The sequence below is a fragment of the Silene latifolia genome, chromosome Y, assembly GCF_048544455.1.
Source record: "Silene latifolia isolate original U9 population chromosome Y, ASM4854445v1, whole genome shotgun sequence".
Lineage (NCBI taxonomy): Eukaryota > Viridiplantae > Streptophyta > Magnoliopsida > Caryophyllales > Caryophyllaceae > Silene > Silene latifolia.
In genome coordinates, this window is record NC_133538.1 from 215,624,398 (window position 1) to 215,647,241 (window position 22,844).

A 22,844-nucleotide genomic window follows, 5' to 3' on the forward strand; every position below is an offset into this window, starting at 1 on the left:
ACAAATTGTTTTGCATCTCCCTGCCTGAGAGAAAGTTTCCTAACCTGCTACCTGGTTTTTCGCCTGCCTCCTCTTCCAACCCTCAACAATCAGCTCACAGCATGTCTTCTGGTATGTCACCTTATGCTAACTATTTTATCTGGACGTCTCTGATGCCTAACATCTTGCTGTTTCATCTGGTAACTCGTGACACCTGACGTCTGGCTGATTTCGGGTTCCAAAGTCGACCCTCTGGAAGCCATCCTTTAGAGTGCTAAGAGAAAGAGAGCCGGTGGGAGTCCTGATATGGCTTCTGCGTCCAAGAGGAGTGCCCCTGCTACCTCCTTTGAGTCTCCTCTCATCCATTCTAGCACTATTCGTCCTGAGCCTCTGGAAGTCAGTCCCATGGCCCGTCATCCTCCTACCCCTCTTGCTAGTCCTGCTGCTGCCGCCAGTAGTGGTATCATAGCCCACTTTCCTGATGGTTTTGGGGATATAGACAATGTGTCATACTGGCCTGAGATCGACCAGATCCTCTTCCCCTCTTTGGTGGGAGCTTTCTCAGAATTCTCCCCAGAAGAGATGGCTGAGAATGATGTGCACAATGCTTTCATGGTGGGTATCCCCCTTCTGTTGCCTGTTCTGAATTATTTATACAGAATCTGCTAACTCTTCCTTTTCTGCTACAGGCCTTCCAGTCAGCTCTTTACAATAGAAAAATGATCAATGTGGTGCAAACCACTAGCCGAGCTACCAATGCCAAAAACGAAGAGCTGTCTGGGACCATTGCTGACTTGGAGCAGCAACGCTCTGATCTGAGGGGACGTGTAGTGGAGCTGAAGGCTGAACTTGTTGGCGCTAAGAAGAAGTTGAAGGAGGGGGCTGACGAGTTGGCTCGTACTCAAGAAGTGTGCAGTACTTTTGCTGACTCCCTTAAACGCTCTGTCGAAAAGATCAGCGAGCTGATCTCCCTCGCCACCAATATTGTTGTTTATGCTACCTGGCGGGGCAAGATCAGCGGGATGCGTGCTGTACTTGACGAGCCTTCAACCTTGCAGTCTATAGAGGAGGAAGAGAGGCAGCTTGAGACCCTTTATCCTGTTCAGCCTGACTTGAGCGTGTTGATGCCTAAGGTTGGCGAGGTGAACTCTCCTGCGCTGATGGAGCAGACAGCTGCTGAGGAAACCGGTTCCTTTCAAGAGGCTACCGTTGCTGAGGGAGCTCAAGAGGCTGCTGGTGCTGAGGGCGTACAACCTGGTCCTGTACCTGAAACGGGAAGTCAGTAGAAGGCCGAAGAGGTGCTAGAAAGGGAGGTCATTTATCTGGCCTCAAGTTAAAAGTTTTTTATTATCAAACTTTCTTTGAATGGTGGTCTGACCCTGGATGGGCAGACTTGTAAGAATTTTTAATCATTTTGTTTTGTGTTTTCCCGTCGTGGTGACAGTTGACTGAACTTAGGGCCATGTTTGTCCATATTTTGAAATGCCTCTTGCCTAGTTTTGGCAAGTTTTATTTTCATCATAACTTGTGTTTTTTTTACTTAGCTTAGGAAGCTGCTGTGTCAGCCTGCTGGCTGATTTAGGCTAGTCGTGTCAGCCTGAAAAGGCTGATTTAGACTCAGCTAGCTGCCGTGTCAGTCCAATGACTGATTTAGGCGTATGCCGCATTCTGATTACTTAACCTTTATCATGACGAAAGGTGTGTTCATCATGTTTAAAGCCAACAGGGGCGTACATTAGGCAAGTTTATCGTCATTCTAGGACCAGTGGAACATTGCAGGATTTTGGTAGCTCAGAGATCCCTGCATTCCATATGTTTGTGCATGCATGTTGGGGCCCTGATTGATTGCGTCGAGTACTTTGTATTGAGAGCTACGTTTAGGGGTGGTATCCAGGGTAGCTAGATGAGCTTTCAGCTATCAGCCAGGCTTCCTTTCGTATGTTCCACAAGGCGCCTGGTGAGGGTGCTCCTACTGGAGAATTTAGGTTAGGCATGTTGGAGTGTCGTGTGCCTTGTCACCCCGCGTTTTTAGTTGACAGTCCTGCTAGCAACACTTTCAATGTACCATAGATATTAGAGTCCAGAGTGATGCATTTAAAGAAGCCTAAAAACAGAAAATTCCACCAGAGCGATGTGACGTACCTGATACTGTCTCATGGGGTGCCAGAGCAATTGTGGTCCCAGGAAGCTTACAGACCACACAACTCCAATAGTAATTTTAAAGTGTAAATAAAAGAAAAGAAAATAGAGCAAAATTGGTAGTATGCCTACTACCATTTTTTTTTTGGCTTTTTGGATAGACTACTCTGTACACTAAACTCTACTTATTATCAAAAGTTATACCTCTTCAGGTGAATTATGTTCCATGGTTTGTGTATGATTTGACCATCCATGGTCTTTAATCTGTACGCCTCATGGCCAACAACGCCTTCTACCTGGTATGGTCCTTCCCACTTGTAGGCGAATTTGTCTGCCTTACGATTCTTGGTGTTTTGTAATACTTCACGGAGAACCAGGTCTCCTACCTCCAGGAGCCTGATTTTTACGTTCTTGTTGTGACCTCTGGCGACTGACTGTTTGTAGGCAGCCAGACGTATCTTTGCGCTTGCTCGCAGCTTGTCTATCGTGTCCAGGGTTCTGACCATCTTTGCATTGTTCAGTTCCCCTGTCATACATCCACACCTGTGAGTTGGAACTAGAACCTCAGATGGAATTACTGCTTCCGCGCCAAACACCAGGCTGAAGGGTGTCTGGCATGTCGTCGTCTTTAGTGTCGTCCTGTCTGACCATAGCACTAGTGGCAACTCATCTGTCCACTTTCCTCCTAACTCATGTAATCTCCTTCTTAGGTTATCCATGATGATCTTATTGCTGGATTCAGCTTGCCCGTTGGACTTTAGAGTCCTGGGTGCTGACTTTTTCAGAGAGATGTTCCACCTGGCACAGTATCCCTCCACGTCGTTTGAGATGAATTGTGATCCATTGTCACATTTAATTTCTGAGGGGACACCAAACCTGCAGATGATATTACGTTTGATAAAAGAGATGAATTGTTTGTCTTTTACCTCTGTGAATGCTTCTGCTTCTATCCATTTGGAAAAATAGTCTGTCATTGCTAGCATCCACATTCTATTTCCTGTAGCTCTAGCCAGAGGGCCCACGATGTCCATTCCCCATGTCATGAATGGCCAAGGAGAAATGATGGGATGTAGGGACTCTGCTGGCTGATAGATCATTGGCGCTGAGCGCTGGCAGGCGTCGCATTTTCAAGCGTATTCTGCCGAGTCTGCCCTTATTGTGGGCCAGAAGTAGCCTTGTCTGAGGGCTTTATTTGACAGACTCATGCCCCTGCATGGTTTCCACATTCGCCATTGTGGAGGGCATGCAATACAATCTGTGCTTCTTGTTTATCCAGGCACCGTAAGTAGGGTCCTGCCAGCGATTTTCTAAAAAGCACATTGTCAATTAGTACGAATCTGGAGGCTTTAATTTTAAAGCCCCTTACCTCCTTCTTGTCATCTGGCAGCTTGTCGTGTCTCAATCAATCTAGGTATGGCATCCGCCAGTTCCAGTTATCTGTCTAGTCAGCTGACTGATCGTTTAGCTGGACAGTTGTCTGGCCATCTGTAGTTGGCAGAATTGCCGCCCCATCTTACTGATCTTCTAGTTCACCTTTATCTACTTCTAATTTTTGGATAGATGGTTCCAGCATGTGTGCGATGGGGATATTAGCCAAATCGGCCGGTTTGAAGGTTTCCCCCAGAGTTGTTAGGGCATCTGCCTCCACATTCTGGTCTCTGGGGATCTGCTTGAGCTTGCAATCTCTGAATTTTTGTTTCAGCTCCTTTGCCACTTTTAGGTAGGCTATCATCTTTGAGTCCCTGGCTATATATTCATCATTTACATGGTTAACTATTAGTAAGGAGTCACTGAATATCTATAGGTTCCTGACTCCTAACTCCAGAGCTAGCTGCATTCCTAGTATTAGGGCTTCATACTCCGTTTCATTGTTAGTTGCCTTAAATTCACATCATACTGCCGAAGGGCTTGGCGTTTTAGCAGTATATTCCTCTTTCAGACATGAATGCTGTCTTCTCCTGATCTGCTGGATCCATTTTGATTTGATTGTAACCGCTCCAGGCATCTAAGAATGTTAACATTTCATGTCCAGCTGTCGCATCCACCATTGCGTCAATGTGTGGTAGTGGGAAGGGATCTTTTGGACATGTCTTGTTGAGATCGGTAAAGTCCACGCATACTCTCCATTTTCCATTCTTTTTGGGCACCACTACCACGTTTGATAGCCATTCTGGATACTTTACCTCTCATATCTTGTTTGCCGCTAGCAGGCTGTCTACCTCCTGGTTGATCACTTTATTCCTTTCAGCTGCGAACTTTCTTCTTCTCTGTTGGATAGGCTTGCATCCTGGATCTACACTGAGTTTGTGTGTTATGATGGATGGGTCTTTTCCTATCATGTCATCATGGGACCACGCAAAACAATCCATGTTGGCTTACAGGAACTTGATTAGGTGTTGTCTGAGGTCTCCTGTGCATCCTGCCCCTATTAGCATGGTTCTCTCTGGGTGCAGCTTGTCCAGGTTGATCTGGTCCAACTCCTCGGCTGGAGGTTCAATGTATTCGTCCTGGACATGTTACTTCTGTAATTGCTATGTTGGAGGGCTGGCAGTGCACTTTAACGCCTTCTTGTAGCAGCCTCTAGCTTCCTCCCGGTCTCCTCGTATTGTCTCTACTCCCCATAGTGTGGGGCACTTTACGCATTGATGATATGTCGAGGAGACTGCCTTCATCAGATGCAACCATGGTCTTCCAAGAATAACATTGTAGGTAGATGGTCCATCTATGACCAAGTATCTTACCTGTTTATTGAATCCTCCTGTATAGGTTGGGATCAGGATTTATCTCAATGAGTTAGCTGTCTCTCCACTGAACCCCACCAACGGGATGGTTTTCTCCTGCAAGTCCTTCTCGCTGAATCCCATGCTTTCTACGGTTTTCAGCATGATTAGATTGACCGAGCTACCATTATCTACCAAAACCTTTCTAATTGTGCAATTGGCCATTGACATTGTTATGATAAGCGCATCATGATGTTCATGTCCCTCATGTACATCCTCTTCGTCGAAAGCAACAGCAGGCAGGTCACTGTGAGAAATTATGCAGGAAGTTTCTGGTCTATCTCCCTTAGTCTCAGTAGCACGTCTTTTGGCTGCTGAATATGTCAATCCGCTTAAGTCTGAGCCGCCTGTTATCACGTTTATTATCTTGGTGCATGTAGGTGGCGCTGCAGGCTTTACGGAGCCCATCTTATCCTGCTGCTTGCTCCCACGTGGTAATAGGTGGCTCAGTTCCCACTGCTCGTATAGACGCTTAATCTCCCTGCGCGGCATGTAGCAATCCTCCGTGTTATGCCCGGTGTCACGATGGAACTCACATTTTTTCTTACTGTCTTTTCGCCATGATTGTTCTTCTACTGGTAGCCTGGGCCACCTTACCGTCTCTCATTTCTCTGAGTGCTTTCAAGATTCCTCCGACGCCAGTTGTGAATCCATACTCTGCCAGTATGGGGAGTTGCTGATTCTCTTCTCTGTTGTCGATTCTGTTGACTCCCCTACCATATGGCATGTATCTTTCCTCCTTCTTGCTGGTGGGTTGCTTTCTATTTGACTTCTCCATGGCTGATGTGCTGGATACGCTTGGCGTACTTGGTATGCTGGCTCTAGCTTGGATATTTTCTTCTAGTCTGATCGCAGATGCTGCCTTTTCTTCCACTGCTTCAAAGCTATGGCAAGGGTGCATAGTCAGCTGCTTATACAGGTCTGACTCATGGTGTAGGCCCCTCCTGAAGGCTTCCACTGCTGTTGACATGTCACACTCTCGTACCGCCACCTTCTCATTGTTAAATTTAGTGTTGTACTCTCCAATGGTCTCACTTGCTCCTTGAACAATTCTGTACAAGTCGCCTGCATGCTTTTATGGCTTCCGGCTGCTTGCGAATTGTTGAGTGAATGCGTTTACCAGGTCGGCAAACGTGGATATTGATCTGTTAGGCACACTTACAAGCCATCGGAGTGTTCGCCCCGATAGTGTGGATCCAAACCCCTTGCACATACAGGCTTCTTTTACGTGTCCTACTACCGTCACTGTCTTTATTTTCTGCTTGTATTGGCTTACGTGGTCAAAAGGATCTATTGTGCCATGAAAGAGAGGCATGTTTGGATTTGTGAATCCCTTTAACATGGCGACAACAGATATTGCATCCATGAATGGCGAGTCAGAATAACTGTCGGGTGCTGCGTTCTCGAGTGGAGGTGGCAGTCCTGGGACCCTGCTTAGCATCTCCCTCAGTTCTAGATAATGCTGATTGGTTAGACTTCCTGAGTCCGAGCTGGGTCTGTCTGCAATCTGCTTATTTGGAGTGCTGCTTCCAGGCCCGAATTCCTGAGGGTTCTGATGCGGTGTGGTACCTAATGGACCTGAAGTCACGAGCGTTCCCTGGTGCCAGCTTACCTGCGGACTACCTGTGGATCCTGCACCCGGTGTTTTGTTAGTTATTACGGGGTTACCAACTGGGATGTTACCTGGTTGTATTTCCACGCGGCTGGCAGGCTGCCAGCTGTCTGGTGTGAGGTATCCAAGTCCTTGCGGGATTATCCTTTCTCCTGTTAGTACTGCTGTTAGATCTAATTTTGTTACCAGTTCAGCTTGTATCTGCCGAGGTTGACTTCTGCTGTCTGATGCCCCCTGTGTGAGATCTATTACTGGGGCTAGACCTTCATCCTCCGCGCTTGCTGGCGTGCTGGATTATTGTCTCAGGATGTCTATCTGTGCCCAGAGCTCCCTGTTCCTCTTTCTTGCCCCAGCTTCTGCACTCCTCTGGTCTTCTCGCATACCTTCCATGACCTTCTGCAGATTTTCCATGCCACTAAGCAAGGTTTGTGTTGGACTTGGAGGTGGAGTAAGGCCTGAACTTCCCGTTCCCCTGTCTGATCTGGGTTGTGCCGCCACATCAAGAGTTTTGGGAGGCAGAGTGACTTTTGTCACGGATGTGGTTCTTGGTGTGTGTCCGGGGGCCTGAGTTTGAGCCGCTGATGCTGGGTTTTGAACAGGATTTGGTGGTATCGACGGCTGACCGCTCCCTGACACAGCTGCTGATGTTTGTTTGTCCATTATGTGTGTGAGTAATTAACGATTGACGACCACAATGCCCCACGGTGAGCGCCAAACTGTTTTGGTGATTTTCTACCGAATTAGGTTAAGTAGGTCAATGTGGTCTTACTCGTGGTATGTCGATTGGATTGTTTACGTTAATGCTAAATAAGGAAATTAAAGACGTAAATAAAGGTTGACACAAGAGATTTGGTGACGCGGAAAACCCAATATGGGGAACTACCGCGGGAAGGGACGGTACCCTTCCAATGAGTGCACAAGCTTTAAATACGAAAATGAATACAAAGGAGACGGTACGATAATCTAGCTAGCGCAATGCGTTATGTTTGTATGGTAGTTCTTGTATGTCCCTTCTTCCTTGTCCTCATGGCTATTTATAGGGTAGGAACCCTAAGTGTGTCCTACTCCGTTTATGGTAAGCAATATTAGTCCTACCATGCTTCTTTCCATAAATGCGTCCTTGTATTCTATTCTCCCTGACCTCCTTAAATTCTCCCTGAGATCTCCCTGACTCACCTGCTTACGGGCCCTGGCGCGCCCACTGAATTCCTTGGCCCAATTTTCTAAATAAGCCTTGATGAGCTCGTCCTCTTATTAGGCCAATAAGCGAATTTTGGCCCAAACAGATAGATATTGATTGATTGATTTTGTCATTCCAAAACACACAACACATTCTCCCATTTACTCTTTCTCAATCTACTCCTTCTCGGATATGTTTCATTCATAGCTGATTTTGGCAACGTTCTAGTAGTAATCCTCAATCTGAGTCTTTGTCGTACACCTTAGACTCGGAAATCGTGTAACCCTGGGAAGTTGGTTGCTAAGAGGCCGTGTGTATCGAGCGAGGCAAATTCAACTTTAGGGCAGTGATTCTATCACGCCACGATATCTTTCTCTTCAAGTTTTGTAAGTTTCTCTATTCATTATTCGTCTAATAGTCATAATGCCTACATATTTGACCCGTCTTTCACTTTAAACGGATATATCCGTTTATAGTAAGACTAATTGATAAACAAAAAAAAAATCTTGTTTTACAATATTTTTGAACATTTTGACGTATACGGACATAGGGGTTAAAGTTGTTTGATGCAAAATACCCTCTAAAAATTTTTAACGTGTGATTCTTGTTTCTTTGAAAATGAGATGTTTATATGGGTCAAGTGTCATATAGGTCACTCAAGTTAACAAGGTTACTTTTAGATAGAAATCGAATCTCCAATTCATCTTAAATAAGACTTACGCCTTGTATTTTTCTGAGTTATTTTCAACTTACTTTAATTTAGTTTAATACCGCTCAAATTCTATAAATTTGTTTTAGTTTAGGTTTAAAAGTTTTAATTTATTCTTATCTTATAAATTTATTTTTGCTTTTCATTTCAAGTAACTTCAATATTATTTCGGCTTTATAACTTCAATATAATCTAATTTACTTTTAAATTGGATCGAATGAACTTAAATTAGAAACTATTGTTATAAAAGAACATGGCCATATTCCGTGTCTTTCTCACTAGTAGGGATGTCAATAGGGCGGGCGGATGCGGAGAAGGGGTATCCCACACCCGCATCCGCGAACTATAATGCGTACCCATACCCGCCCCACGACCCGTATGGGTGGAACTTTTCAAACTTGCCCCACGACCCGCGGGTACCTGTTGACCCGTCAAATTACCTTTTCCCTCCTAATTTTTTTTTTTAAATATAATTCTCGAATGTGTAACATACTAGTATCGTACAACTTATACAAATAAGTTTCCGCAAGGTGGTCTGACATAATTTTACATTCAATTAACTAGTACACAAGTTTTTCAAACCATAAATTGCGTGTGGTCCTATTACAAATACAACAAGAAACAAGCACAAAATTGGATAAATCAAACAAAAAGAACAAAAATACTAGTGATTATGACAAAGGAGTGACTTGAGTACAAATGGGTGAGCAAACATAAGCTACCAAACAAGTGACTAGGGAGATTGATAAGAGTTTCACAAACATAATCTAGCTAAACACATAAGAAAAGAATTATTGTAATAAAAAAGAAAGATGAAATACGTGATTGTTAATAAGGAACTTGAGAAAAAAACCGAAAAAAATGAACAGATTGGATTATGGAGAATTGGAGATTGAGGAAGTAGATTTCAAGCCCGAGTGTTGCCCGGTAATACCACAATAGTGGCTTCAAAGTATCTTTCGTGTCGACCTTAAAAAAAAGTTTCTTTATTTGAAACGAATACTTACCCGTATTTTGATCAGTTTGTGCACTTAATATTAAAGAAAAAAAAATAGGGTGGTCATGTTTCTCGGGTAATATAAAAGTCTTTCCTAAGACGAAGGTATCCATCCATCTTAATAATAAAACGGGTCAAATATCACTTGTTTGGGGGGTATATAAGACAAATAAGTTGTCTTTCCCTATGCATTCTACTTAGGGCTGAGCAAAAAATCCGATTATCCGAACTGATCTGACATCCGATCCGAAAGGCGGCTCGGATCGGATACCCGTATTCGAAAATATCGGATATCGGATCAGATACGGATATCGGGTTAAAAAAATTCGGATACCCGATATCCGAAAATAATTGGTTCGGATATCAAATATCGGATCGAATACTCGATATCCGTTTAATATCCGATCCATATCCGAGATCTGATACGTAAATAACACACATTGTGAGCTAATATTAAACAAATCACAAAAAACCGTAAATAACATGCATTCGGATCAGTAAATCCGTAAATAATCACAAAAATCCGTAAATAATCACGAATCACAAAAATCCATAAACATACCCGATTACCTTTTTTTACATTTCCCCCGTAAATAACATACAATCCCTAAAACCCTAATCTAATTTCATTTCGATCACCGCCTCCCTGCTTCCTCACTCTCTTAGATCTACCTCGTCTACATCATGTCATCCCCTTCTTTAAATCTTATTTTACTTTTTTTTTTTTCATTTCATCTACTTCATCTCCATTCTCCACCGCCATCTACCTCTACTTGAAAGCAGGTATAATTCGAATTGAAAGACTCTTCATTTTTTATCGATTTCTTAGACAAATCACAAATATTGTTTTGACTACATCAGGATATTGGGTAAGATTGTGTACATCACGATTTTGATCGATTTCTTAGAGAAAGTCTTGATTTTAGGTTTTTGATCTTTTGTTTTTGTTCCTGAATTGATGATGTTGTTTGTATTATAGGAATGATGTTGATGATTTATGATTGATTGAATTTGTTGATTTTTGTTGATGATTGTGTGTTGCTGGAAAAATATGATGGTTTAGGATCTTGATTTTTGTTGATGATTGTGGGTTTGTCTCTGGTTATTGAGCTGCAAATCTGTAATCATCCCGTAATTGTTGTTTATTTAGATGCTTTGTTGGTCTATAATTGTGCTTTTGAAGTTTTTAGTCCTTAGCATAGAGATATACTGCTCATAAAATTTGTGTTAGCTCACACTGAACATAGAACAAATATATGATAAATTTTAGTAACTAATATATTATGAGAACGGAGATTTATTCATCAATTATGATTTAGTCAAAAAATACATTATTAATATAAATAATATGATAATCTTTTATACACGTTATTATATGTAATAGTTATAAATAGAGCATGTAATATATTACATATAATCCTTTTTTTCGTATATAGGAAGTCTGATTCTTGCTGTATTGTTGATTTTTTCAAGGTTATATGGCATCCTCTTCTAGTGTAAACGTTCCAAATGACGGATCGCTGCCCTCCATTAATGAGGATATTGAGATGGGTGAGGCTAATGTTGAAGCTACTGAACCAAAGGGAAGAGGTACAAAAAGGGCTAGGGATGGTGAACCACGTCAAAAAGGTCAAAAGCGTTCTAAGCTTTGGAATCATTTCGAACCTTTTAAAATAGACGAGGTTGAAAGGGCTCAATGTAATTATGGTCCGAGGGATGTAAGTGGTGGTTCTAAGAGTGGTACTACTGTCATGAAAAATCACCTAGGTAGATGTCCTATGTACCCTCCTAATGTTGATAGAGCACAAAAACTTATTTATTTGCAAAGTGACTTGACTGGTGGGGATGATGGGGATAGTCGGGATACTAGTGTTGGCAACAATAGTATTAGAACTTTGGTTGAGAAGAAGGGTAAGCTTGAGTTGTGGAAATTCAATCAAGCTTATACTAGGGTTACTTTGAGTAAAATGACAATAATAGATGAAAAACCATCTAGAACCGTTGAACGTGATGGTTTTCGATTGTTCTGTTCTGTTCCTTGTCCTCATTTTATGATACCCTCTCGTTGGACGATTGCTAAAGATATTTTTAATATGTACTTGGGAGGAAAAGTGCAAGCTCAAAACTTACTTTAACAAGTTGTCTTCTCGTATATGCCTAACCACTGACACTTGGACGTCTTGTCAAAATTTGAGTTATATGTGTCTCACGTCTCACTTTATTGATCAAAACTGGAAATTGCATAAAAAGGTTATTAACTTTTGTCCTATTGTTGGTCACACCGGTGAGATAATTGGCAAATCAATTGAAAACTGTTTGATTGAGTGGGGGATTACAACTAAAGTGCCTACCGTGACGGTGGATAATGCTAGTGCAAATGATGTGGGAGTTGAGTACTTGAAGGGCAGACTTCAGTCATGGAATAATACTGTTTTACATGGAGAATTTCTATAAATGAGGTGTGTTTCTCATATATAAGTCTCACTGTGAAGGAGGGTTTGAAAGATTGTGATGATTCAATGTTCAAAATACGTAATGCCGTCAGGTTTGTGAGGTCTTCCCCTGCCCGATTACTGAAGTTTAATGTTTCCGTGAAAAAAGAACAAATTGATTCAAGTCGTCACCTTTGTTTGGATATTGAAACTAGGTGGAACTCCACCTATTTGATGTTGGATAGTGCTTTAATATATCGTAAAGCTTTCTTGAAACTTCAAACTTTTGACGGTGGTAAATTTGTAACTGAGATGAATAAGAATCTAGGTGTTCCAGATGAATCTTATTGGGAATCTGTTTCTTCTCTCTTACCTTTTCTTAAAATCTTTTACAATGCTACCTTGAGACTTTCGGGCTCATTATACATTACCACAAATGTCTACTTGCAAGAGATTGCTGGTATTGGTATGATGATTGATAAGAAATGTGAGAGTAGTGATGTTGGTGTGAAGTTAATGGCTTCCGGAATGAAGAAAAAACATGCGAAGTATTGGCAGAATGTTGACAAGGTGAACATATTGCTCTATATTGCTGTTGTTCTTGATCCTAGACAGAAAATTGATTATGTTAATTGGGCAATTAATCAGCAATTTGACGCTGTGAATTCTGCGAAGTTGCGGTCTAAAGTTATGAAATCTTTAACTTCTTTGTATGATCATTATAAGGGCTCTCAACCCACACAAGTGCGTACTCCACCAGCGGAAGTAGAAGTGTGTCCCGATAAGTGTGAGAACATGGATGATTGGCAAGATGTGGTGGAGTCACAATTTGAGAGAGACGTAAGTAGTGAAGTTACTAATGATAAGAAAAGTGATATGGACAAGTATTTAGACGATGTTAGAGAAGTGAATTCTAGGAAATTTAATGTCCTGGACTGGTGGAAAAGACATGAGGAGGTATATCCTATTGTTGCTTTGATGGCTAGGGATGTTCTAACAATTCCCGTATCGACGATTGCTTCGGAATTTGCATTTAGTACTGGTGGTAGGATCCTTGAGCCATTTCGGAGCTCTCTCTCCAAGGATGGTGGAAGGATTAGTGTGTGCACAAGACTCGTTACGTACTACACGTGGTCCGCTTCTAGCTGAAGAGTACATTGAAGAGGTTGAGAAGTTTGATAAAGGTATGTACTTCTACTATTTTCACTTCCACTGTCATTATACTGTCATGGATAATTATGGGAGTTGTTTATGCTTGCATTCTGATTTACTTTGTTGGTGATCAAACTAATGGTACTCAGGAATAATAATAATTAAGATGGGTTGAGAAGTTAAACGTGTTTTTACCACTACTAGTTCAGGCCATGTATGGGACCTAGAGAACGTGATATCGTCCATATCGAGATGAAATTTAAAGAGTGAACATGAACTTCTACCTTATACATTCAGGTGCAAATTATTCACTATAACACCATGCTTCTCTAACTTATACTCCCTCCATTCAACTCCACTTTGCATGTTTCTATTTTGCACACTATTCACAAGCGGACATTCAACTTCAATTTTCTTTCGATACATAAGTTAAAATATATTCATGTGTGATCTTATTTGATTCGTCTTTAAGAGTACATTAAAAATATCTAACTTTTATAATTTTTGCAAATACATAACCAAAGATATTTATTGTGTAAAAGTTGCGTTGGTAAACGTGATAAAGCAAACATGTAAAGTGGAGTTGAATGGAGGGAGTAACTAATAAGCAGTCCAGAGTTGATAGAATTGCAGAAAGCCAGGTTGGGAAGAGAGTACCCAAGTATCTGCATTTTTGTTTTATAAGATATTCTATTTTAAAGTCTGCTTTTGTTATTGTTTTTGTTAAAATATACTATTTTATTATGCATACTGGTTTTGCGCTAGATAGCTTATGCATTCTGATTTTTTATTGATTCACTAAGGCTTTTATTCTTCTTAATTTGTAGAGCTGGCAGAGGTTCAGGACGAGGACTCGACTTGCGAAGAGTACTATTGAGGTGTCGCATAAACCATACATGGTAGTGGTAGGTTCATGTCAATGGCGTCATGGCGGTGACTTGCTTCATTTTCTTGTCATGTACGAGGACTTGTGTATTTGGATGTTGATCTTTGTATTTGGCGGACTATTATGCTCAGACTATTATGTACTCCCTCCGTCCCGGTCATTTGTTGTCCTTTGGTTTTGGCACAAAGACCAAGGAAAGAGGAGAGGGCCAATAGCTAAATGACAATTGGAACAAATTGAGTGTGAGTGATCAAATTACTCATCAAGTTCATTCTTAAAATAGAAAGGACAACAAATGACTGAGACACCCCAAAATGGAAAAGGACAACAAATGACCGGGACAGAGGGAGTATATGGATATTTATATCTGTATTTGGTGAACTATTACGCTAGTTTTCTTTGTTATGTAGCGGGTTTATGTTATTGTAATGTATTTCGGATGAAATTAATATTATGTGAAGTGGCTTAGATGCCAATTTGACAATATATCTAAACGAATCAGATCTTGGATATCGGATAATTGATCCGAAATTTTCGGATAGTAAAATTCGGATCAGATCATGGATAATGAAATTTTGGATTTTCGGATCTGATATCCGAACCGAAGTATGGTTTTGGATCAGGTATCTAATCCATACTCTGCCCTAAATTTCTACTTCACGTAATCGACCTATATACTCCTTTTGTTTAATTATTTATTTACTTTTTTCATTCTATTCGATGAATATTCTAATTCAAGATAAATCAATAACTTAGACAAATTAAGTTCGGATGCATATCCACGAAAAGTTACTATATGGAACGGGGGAGTGTCAGATGAGGTACCACTCTCAAACTAATTTACTTGTCTATTACTTCATCTATTCCATTAAATTTTATACGTTTGAAATAAAAAAATAAAAAACTTTTTTTTATTCTGCTTTCATCTTACTTACTACCTAATTAAAATTGTTTCATCATCAATGAAATACACCATTCATACTGAGTTTGATTTAAACTCAAATGAACAAAAATAAATTTTATACTCATACATAATAACAAACAATTATTTGAGCAATTCAATCTTTATTCTGAAAGCTATATTCTTTTATCCATCTTTTGTTTTATTTTAATTTTGTGATTTGACCATTTATTAAACTAAAGTCGGACTCGGACTCAAGTTATTGATGGGACCGACAATTATGCTCAAGTATAATAATCGCAAATAGGACAGATTAGACAGTAATACAAACTCCACGAACCATATCATTAGTTAAGATTTAAGAAAGGGTAAAACTTATACACTTAATCTCTCTTAAGACGGACGTATCCGTCTCAACATTAAAAGAGATCAAGTATCAACTCACTTGTGTATATAAAATAGTTATGTTGCGTTTGTATATGCATTCTTCTTTTCTTTTAGGGATATTCTCTCGTGTACCCCTGAACTTTTTCTTTTTCTAAGGTGTACCCCTCGTTTTTCACAAAAAAACTTTGACCGACAATAATTCTATGTTACGATTTCAGAAAACGGAAATTTATTTTTTCAAACCAATTATCTCGTCAAGGCCTTGAATTTGAAAAAAAAAATTCACCTCTTTTTGAACTCGTAGCCTGTAGTTATGATTGGTCAAAACTTTTTTAACAAATAAAATTTAGCCGACCACAATTCCCGACTACGAGTTGAGGCGTTGGTGAATTATTTTTCAAACTAAAGACCTCTTAAAAACGGTCAATTTGAAAAAAAAAAAAAAAGTTCATCGTATTCTGAACTTGTAGCCAAGAGTTATTGACGGTCAAAGTTTCTTTGAAAGAAAAGAGGGGTACATCTTAGAAAATGAAAAAGTTGAGGGATACACGAGAGAATTTCCCTTTCTTTTATTTTAACTACTTGATCCGTCTTATATTTAGGACAAATAAAGCGGTTATAAATAAACCAACAATCATCACAACCAGGGGCGGTTCTTGGGGGGTGTAGGGGGCGCAGCCGCACCCCCTCTAAGTCAAAAATAAATAAATTATTGTGCAATATATTTCATTATTCTTTGTTTGGTTCAGTGATAAGAAGCATTTATTCTAACCTAGAGGTTATGGGTTTGATTACTACAACCAACAATTTCTGTTTTTTTTTCTTTTTATTATTTTTCACCTATCATTGTACGAAATAGGCCTAATAAATAATTAAATACTCTCTCCCTAATATAACAAGTAGTTTTAGTGTTGTAATTATAAAATTCTTGATAAATATGTCCATCATTATTAAAAAAAATTACCAAAACGAATAATTTGTTTGGTATATAATAAATGTTTTTTCCGTATTCTAATTTTACGTCGGTTTGATAGCCTCGTATTAAAAAAATCCTTTAAAAAAAGATATCCGTTAAGAAAGACGTATGTGAAATGTATGAAATTTTATTATATTAATGTTGATTTCGCCGCCACGTACTAAAAGTCTTTTAATTTTATAAAATTTTCGCACCCCCTCTGTTCAATTCCTAAAGACGCCACTAATCACAACAACCTGCGGAAGGATTGAAACAAAGCATTAAAACAACAAAAATAATAAGCAAATTAATGCGGAAAGAAGGATTAGGAAAAAAAAAATTGCTGCAAAAGCACAATGCATGGGATACGTGCAATACAACAATACTCAATCTAATAAGGTAACAATATATGTGAGGATCCTCTGTCCCACTTTTGTGTTTCACTCCATATAAATCTTGACACATAACTTGTTGCAAATACAAAATACACAATAAATGTGGTAGTATATTAATCTGTCAAAATGTGTATGGAGTGGGACACAAAAATAGAACAGAGAATCTTCACTGCTATTATATTAAACACTCTAATGGTAATAGCGCTATCAATCAAAATATATATATATATATATATATATATAGAATCAGGATCCCGTACGAACTAAATTACGGTGCGAACCGTACGAACTAAACACATACCATTAGATCAAACTAATCGACGGCCAATATTACACACTCCCTTAAACAAAGCTCTACACTTACAGTACCCCGTAACCCATATCACTCATGCTCTCCCTTTATCACTCATCCCCTGACCCCAGAACAAAACACTTCCATCCAACTAACGCCGGCACCAGAGATACCTCCGGCAACACCTCTGCCGTCACTATCCATACCTAGAAAGCGCTATAAATTCGCAGGACCCGGCGTCGGTGTTGTTTTCGGGGATAGATTTGAAGAAACGGTGGACATAGTGCCGTGTGGATGTCAAAAAAGAAGTGGAAGACGATGAATAACTTGTGCGTAGTGCGTGCGAGGGCCTACATCTGACGGAGCTTGGCCACAATGGCTTCGTTCTCATGATTTTTATTTGGTTTTCAAAATTTCGAAACACAGATCTATTGAAAATGATTTAGAATTTCGAAAAACTAATCAAATAACTGCAATCCTTGTGAAATTTTGATGATTGTTGAGTTGTTTTTTGTAATTCTTCTTCTATTTTCCATAGATATGACTTTTGTTAAATAATTGGAAAAAGTGGTGTTTTCGTTGTGGCGAAGAATCGAGGTTGAACGGCTGGGAATATCTCTTAGGGGTGCGATTGAGTGTTGTTTTCGTTGCCTTCCATTGCCAGAACGTTGGTGGTTAGGGAGAGTGTCGGATCTGGCGATGGTGTTCAGGTAAAGAAGAGCAAGTTTTTCTGAAATCGGGACTCTTAATTCTATCATTGGCCATAATTTTTGGAGGTTTGGTAAAAATGAAGCAAGTTTAGTGACAAAACAAGTTGGTGGGAGCCTCGGAGGTTGCTGGCCTGGATCTGGTGGCATAGGGGCGTCTTTGATGTCGTCGTTGTGAGGTCGGTCTTGAGTATTTTGATGTCGTCATTGTGGGATCTGGTGGCCCAAAGGTTGCACTGATGAGGACTTGAGTGAGTCTCGGTGAAAACGTTACCGGCTGTGTGGCCGACGTTGGGTCTGGGTGAGTTGTTGCCGGTGGAGTTGTGGCGGCAGTGGTGGCGGTGCGTGGTGGCAGTCGGTGGTGGCGGTGCGTGGTGGCAGTCAGTGGTGGTGGGAAGTAGTGTTTCGGGGTGGATACGTGTATGAATACTACTAGATACGTATTTGAATACTACTAGATGCACATACAATATGTGTACCTGATAGTATTGACGTGTTGACATGTGTATCTGGCAGTACTGATATGCGTATCTGGGAGTATTGACATGTGTATGTAACAATAGTGATATGTGTATCCGTAAATAGTATAAAATGTATCCGCAAATAATATAAAACGTATCCGCAAAATATAAGATATGTATCTGGCCTTAATGACATGTGTATCCGCAAAAATATTAGTGTTAAAAAAGTGCATGTAGAAATTAGTGTGAAAAAAGTGTCTCTAGTTAAGTTATAAAACGTATCTGAATAAGAAGTGTATATGACAAGCTCATAAAGTGTATCTGAAAAAAAAAAAAAAAAAAAAAGGTACAACTCAACTTGTTCGACGGTTCAGACGTTAAAGCGATTAAATCGAACCCGCCCCTATATATATATATATATATATATATATATATATATATATATATATATATATATATATATATATATATATATATATATATATATATATATTTTAAATGTCCGCCGTTCTTGGTAATATCAAAAAATAATTTATGAGTATTTCTCTTGAGATAGTTGCTATATCTTATATTTGGACAATGATTAGAAAACTATTAAAGTAACCTTCATATAACCTCCCGAAAACCATTAAAATAATTTATGAATAGTGTCTCTCCCGAAAACCATTAAAATAATTTATGAATAGTGTGTCTTGAGATAGCTATTAATTATGTCATTGACTACTTATAGGATCGTTAATGATTAGTTGTATAGGGCTCTTATTGTAATTGATTTATTTCATTTTTTAGTAGTTTATTTATTTTCTCTTTGTACAATGTTGCTTTAGGAGTTTAAGCTTGACTTAGTTGCAAAAAAATGAAATACGTAAGATTTCGAGATAATATTCATGGCAGTACCATAGTAAGTAAGCTTGAAGGGAAAGTGGTTGAAGCTTATGATTCTTAATTTAAGCTCGAGTAGAAATAGTAGAATAGTTGCTATAGAGTTGGCACTCTCATAATTTATAAAGACATCGGATTAACTAACTTTTATTTTATAATATAGTAGATTTCTATAATTGGCCAATTACTCGTATAACAATTCAGAATATATGGGGTGAAGGGGTTTACTCTTAACACCGGGTTAAATATCATTCCATTTGAGCATTTACGAAAAATCTTTTATTTTTTCCTATACTTTTTGCTTTCGCTTTACTCGTAACTAACTTAATTTGATACGAAATTGACATGAGTTGGATCAATTATAACAACATAAGACGCGTATATTTTTAATATCAATTTTATTAAGATAAACAATTACGGAGTAACTATCAAATGCTTTCTAAAACGCATAGACTTCAAGTCTTCAACGATACATATGACACTTTAATTTGTAGAGTCTTCATAAATGTTTGACCTTTTCTAAAAAAAAAAATTTAAGAAAAAGCTTTAAGTCTACATAAAATAAGGAGTCCTTTACATAAAAATTTATGTCTTATTTTTTTTTTAAAGTTGATTCTTACCTATATGAGGTAGTATGTCAATGGCAAAAGTTGTCCATATTTTCCTCAACACAATTCAAAATACTTTTTAGATCTCAAATAACTTATGTTCTCTTCCCTTTTAATTTATAATTTCTGAAACATTATGCACCATAATATTTTTCAAGAATGACTTTGCTACATACTTTTTAGATGACATGTTAGTATCATGGCCAGCTTGTTAAGAGTGGGCTTCTCATCTCTGAAACTCATAGTCCTCTTCTTTATTTGGATACTCTAAATTTAAACATATCAATTTTAAAATTAATTAGATTTAAATAAAATCACACTGATTAATAAGTTTTAAATTTAAATTGAATAATGTTGTCTTAAAAAAATCGTGATTTAATTTCATTATACTCATTACTACTGCTCCTTCCATTCATCTTTTATCTTCCTACTTTAATAAAATACTCTCCACATATATTAGAAAAGTGGGAAGATAAAAGATAAATGGAGAGGGTATATTTTTTTGGGGTTAAGTGACGGTAGAATATCGTTAATAGAATAATAATAGTTCAAATAAATTGGTATGTATGTAGGAATAAGTACGCAGAAAAGAAACTTCACAAAATTTTATTGTTTCTTTGATGAAAGACTGTCTTAACAATCCATGTTATAGTATCTAAATTCTAAAGTTGTAACTCTGAAGGGGCTACAATATTAAAGAGGTTACAAATGTTTTGTTAAAGCTAGACAATATACAAAACAATGACGAAAAAGGAATATGAGAAGTGATAGATGAACCAACTCAACCAAAACCTTAAGGTGATGGTTGAGGCCCAACTATTATAAATATTCCTATTAAGAAGGACACTCCCTATTTTTATGTTAATGAGTAATTTTATCCATATTTCGAGATACCTCCTTCAGTCCTTCGTTGATGTTACCTCAACAAATCCCTTTTTCCAATTTCAGATACAGTATTATGATGGATAGAAGTTTAACGTAAGGTCAAGTGAAGCTCCGAGAGCTTTCTTATCGTAAGAGTTAAATAAAAAACACCACAAATAATGAAAACCGAGAAAATAAATACTCTTTACGCCAGGGACGAAGCTCGGACGAAATTCAACCCAGGGCCGAAATTTTTATTACGTGCACTATAAATTGAGTTCATATGAAGGCTTTATATAATTATTATAGGAGTTTGACGCCCATTATAACTATAAGAAAAATATATTACACTATTGTCATGATAAAATTACCTATTAAAATTTTTATTTAATTAAAAAAGAAATCAAAAGCAATTGATGAAGTAGCCAAATCAAATCCCCTGTACACTAAGCTTCTAAAGCCCATTATTTAATTTCTACCTAGCAAACTTCATCCCCAACTTCCATCATCTAAAAGCAATTCTATATTTCTATCTATTGTTTAGAAAAATATAGATTCATTAAATCAGTAAAAAATCTTCAGTCAATTCTAATTCCGGAATGACTCCAATGTCTGATAACTTTGCTTATTTAATCAAAAAAATAAATGAAATAGAAATTACTTGTAATTGATCTCCAACCTCCGAGGTCTCGACTTTGGGATCAATGGCAACGAGTTTCTTTCTTTTATAATGGCTCTTTGGTTCTTTGCTTTTTTTTTTTCCCAGTAATAATGAGTAATGACTAAGGAGTAAAGTATACTAACAATAACAATTATACGGAGTAATTTTTTCACAACCTACTCAAATATAGAAAGTCTTGGTTCTTTAACTATGGTAATTATTTTGCCCATAAAATTCTTTACAAATTTAACTTGTTTGATAAACACGGCTATGAACACGGAAGGGAATCACAAGATGAAGGGTATATATTTTTATTTTATTTTTAGTATATTTTTTATGTATAGAAAATTTTTCGAAAAGTTGCCCGGGCCATGGCCCGGTGGGCCAGGCTTGTGCTTCGTCTTTGCTTTACGCCTTAATTGCGTAAAAACAATGAATGTGTTACATGGAAAGTGAACACGTATTGGAAGAATTATCTAGATTAAAGACTTTGATAAACAAATCTTATTTTTATTAAAATAACCTCATGTGATTATGTTTATACTTCTCTTATTCTGCTAGTATTCATTACTTCAAAAAGAAAGCTTTTTATGCAGTATTGATTTCTTAGACAACAAAAGCTTTGCGTTCGGATTATGGTGTAATGTGGACCGTAATAATTTAGATTGCTGTATAAATTGATGGACTACCAAAACCCATACGTTTACGGCTATGCAGTACACACTCAACCACTAATCACCATATACTACGTATAAACACACTATATACTCCATACTATGTATAATAATCGATCACTAGGGTTTCATCTTAACATAATAATCACCATCACCATATAGTTTATAAACACAACAAATCTTGCTTGTAATGGTCTTCTCAAAAAGATCTTTCACAATGGGAGCTTCTGTGATGGGAGAGGCGGGAAATGTACAGGCTGATGGGGGGCCAGTGCAAGGGAGGGAAGAAGAGGTTGGCGGGATTGACAGTTCTGGGGAGCATAGGTTAAGTGGAGCCTATGGAAGAGGGGAGCACTAGGGAAGTTGCGCAGTATGTTCAAGCTGATCAGAGGGGCATGGGGGTTTGGCCAGGGAAGAAGCGGGTTCGCAGGGTGAGTGGAGTGGAGGGCAGGGAGTTACGAGGACTTGGGTAAGAAAGGTGGGGGAGGCAAAAGGTGGGAGGACGAGGGAGAAGCTGGTCACGGTAGGAGGGAAGAGGGGAAGGGAGAATGAGGAGGCTGGTGTGGAGGGAGGGAAGAAGTCGAAAGTTTCAAACGACGGGGGCGTCATTATACCTGGGGCGGAGGTTGAGGGAGCTCAACCCCGCCAGGCCCAATGAGTATCCTCAGTCTTAACTGCCGGGGATTGGGCCACCCCGATGCAGTTGGTGCGCTCCGTCATTTGTTAAGACGGGAGGCCCCGGCCATGGTGTTTCTATGCGAGACGAAACTCAGTGGTCATGAAATCCGGACTGTTCGCGCGAAGTTTGATAGTTATTTTGGGATGGAAGTTGATAGTGTGGGCAGGTCCGGAGGGCTCGCGTTTTGGTGGAACAAGGAGATTAATTGTGAATTTGTTTCTTCTTCGGTTCACCATATGGATTTTATTATTAGGGATGGGAATGGGGACTGGCGGGTTACGGGTTTTTATGGATGGCCTATGGTTGCGGATCGTCATCTTTCTTGGGAGCTCTTAAGGGTGTTGGGGAGACAGTCTACATTACCATGGATGTGTATTGGGGATTATAACGAAATTCTATATGCGGATGAGTGTGGTTTGGTCGACGTTCGTTATGAGGGATATGCGTTCACATGGGATAATGGGCAAGCAGGGGATGATAACAGACAGTAGAATCGATCGAGCCATGGGTAA

At 39.0% G+C, this 22,844-nt stretch overlaps 1 protein-coding gene across 1 annotated transcript; it reads left to right on the plus strand.

The window, feature by feature from the left end:
• Positions 1–22,307: 22,307 nt before the first annotated feature.
• LOC141630070 (uncharacterized) lies at positions 22,308–22,823 on the plus strand. Its single transcript, XM_074442949.1, has one exon. It carries the CDS (start codon positions 22,308–22,310, stop codon positions 22,821–22,823), a length of 516 nt encoding a protein of 171 aa, XP_074299050.1.
• The last annotated feature ends 21 nt before the right edge of the window (positions 22,824–22,844 follow it).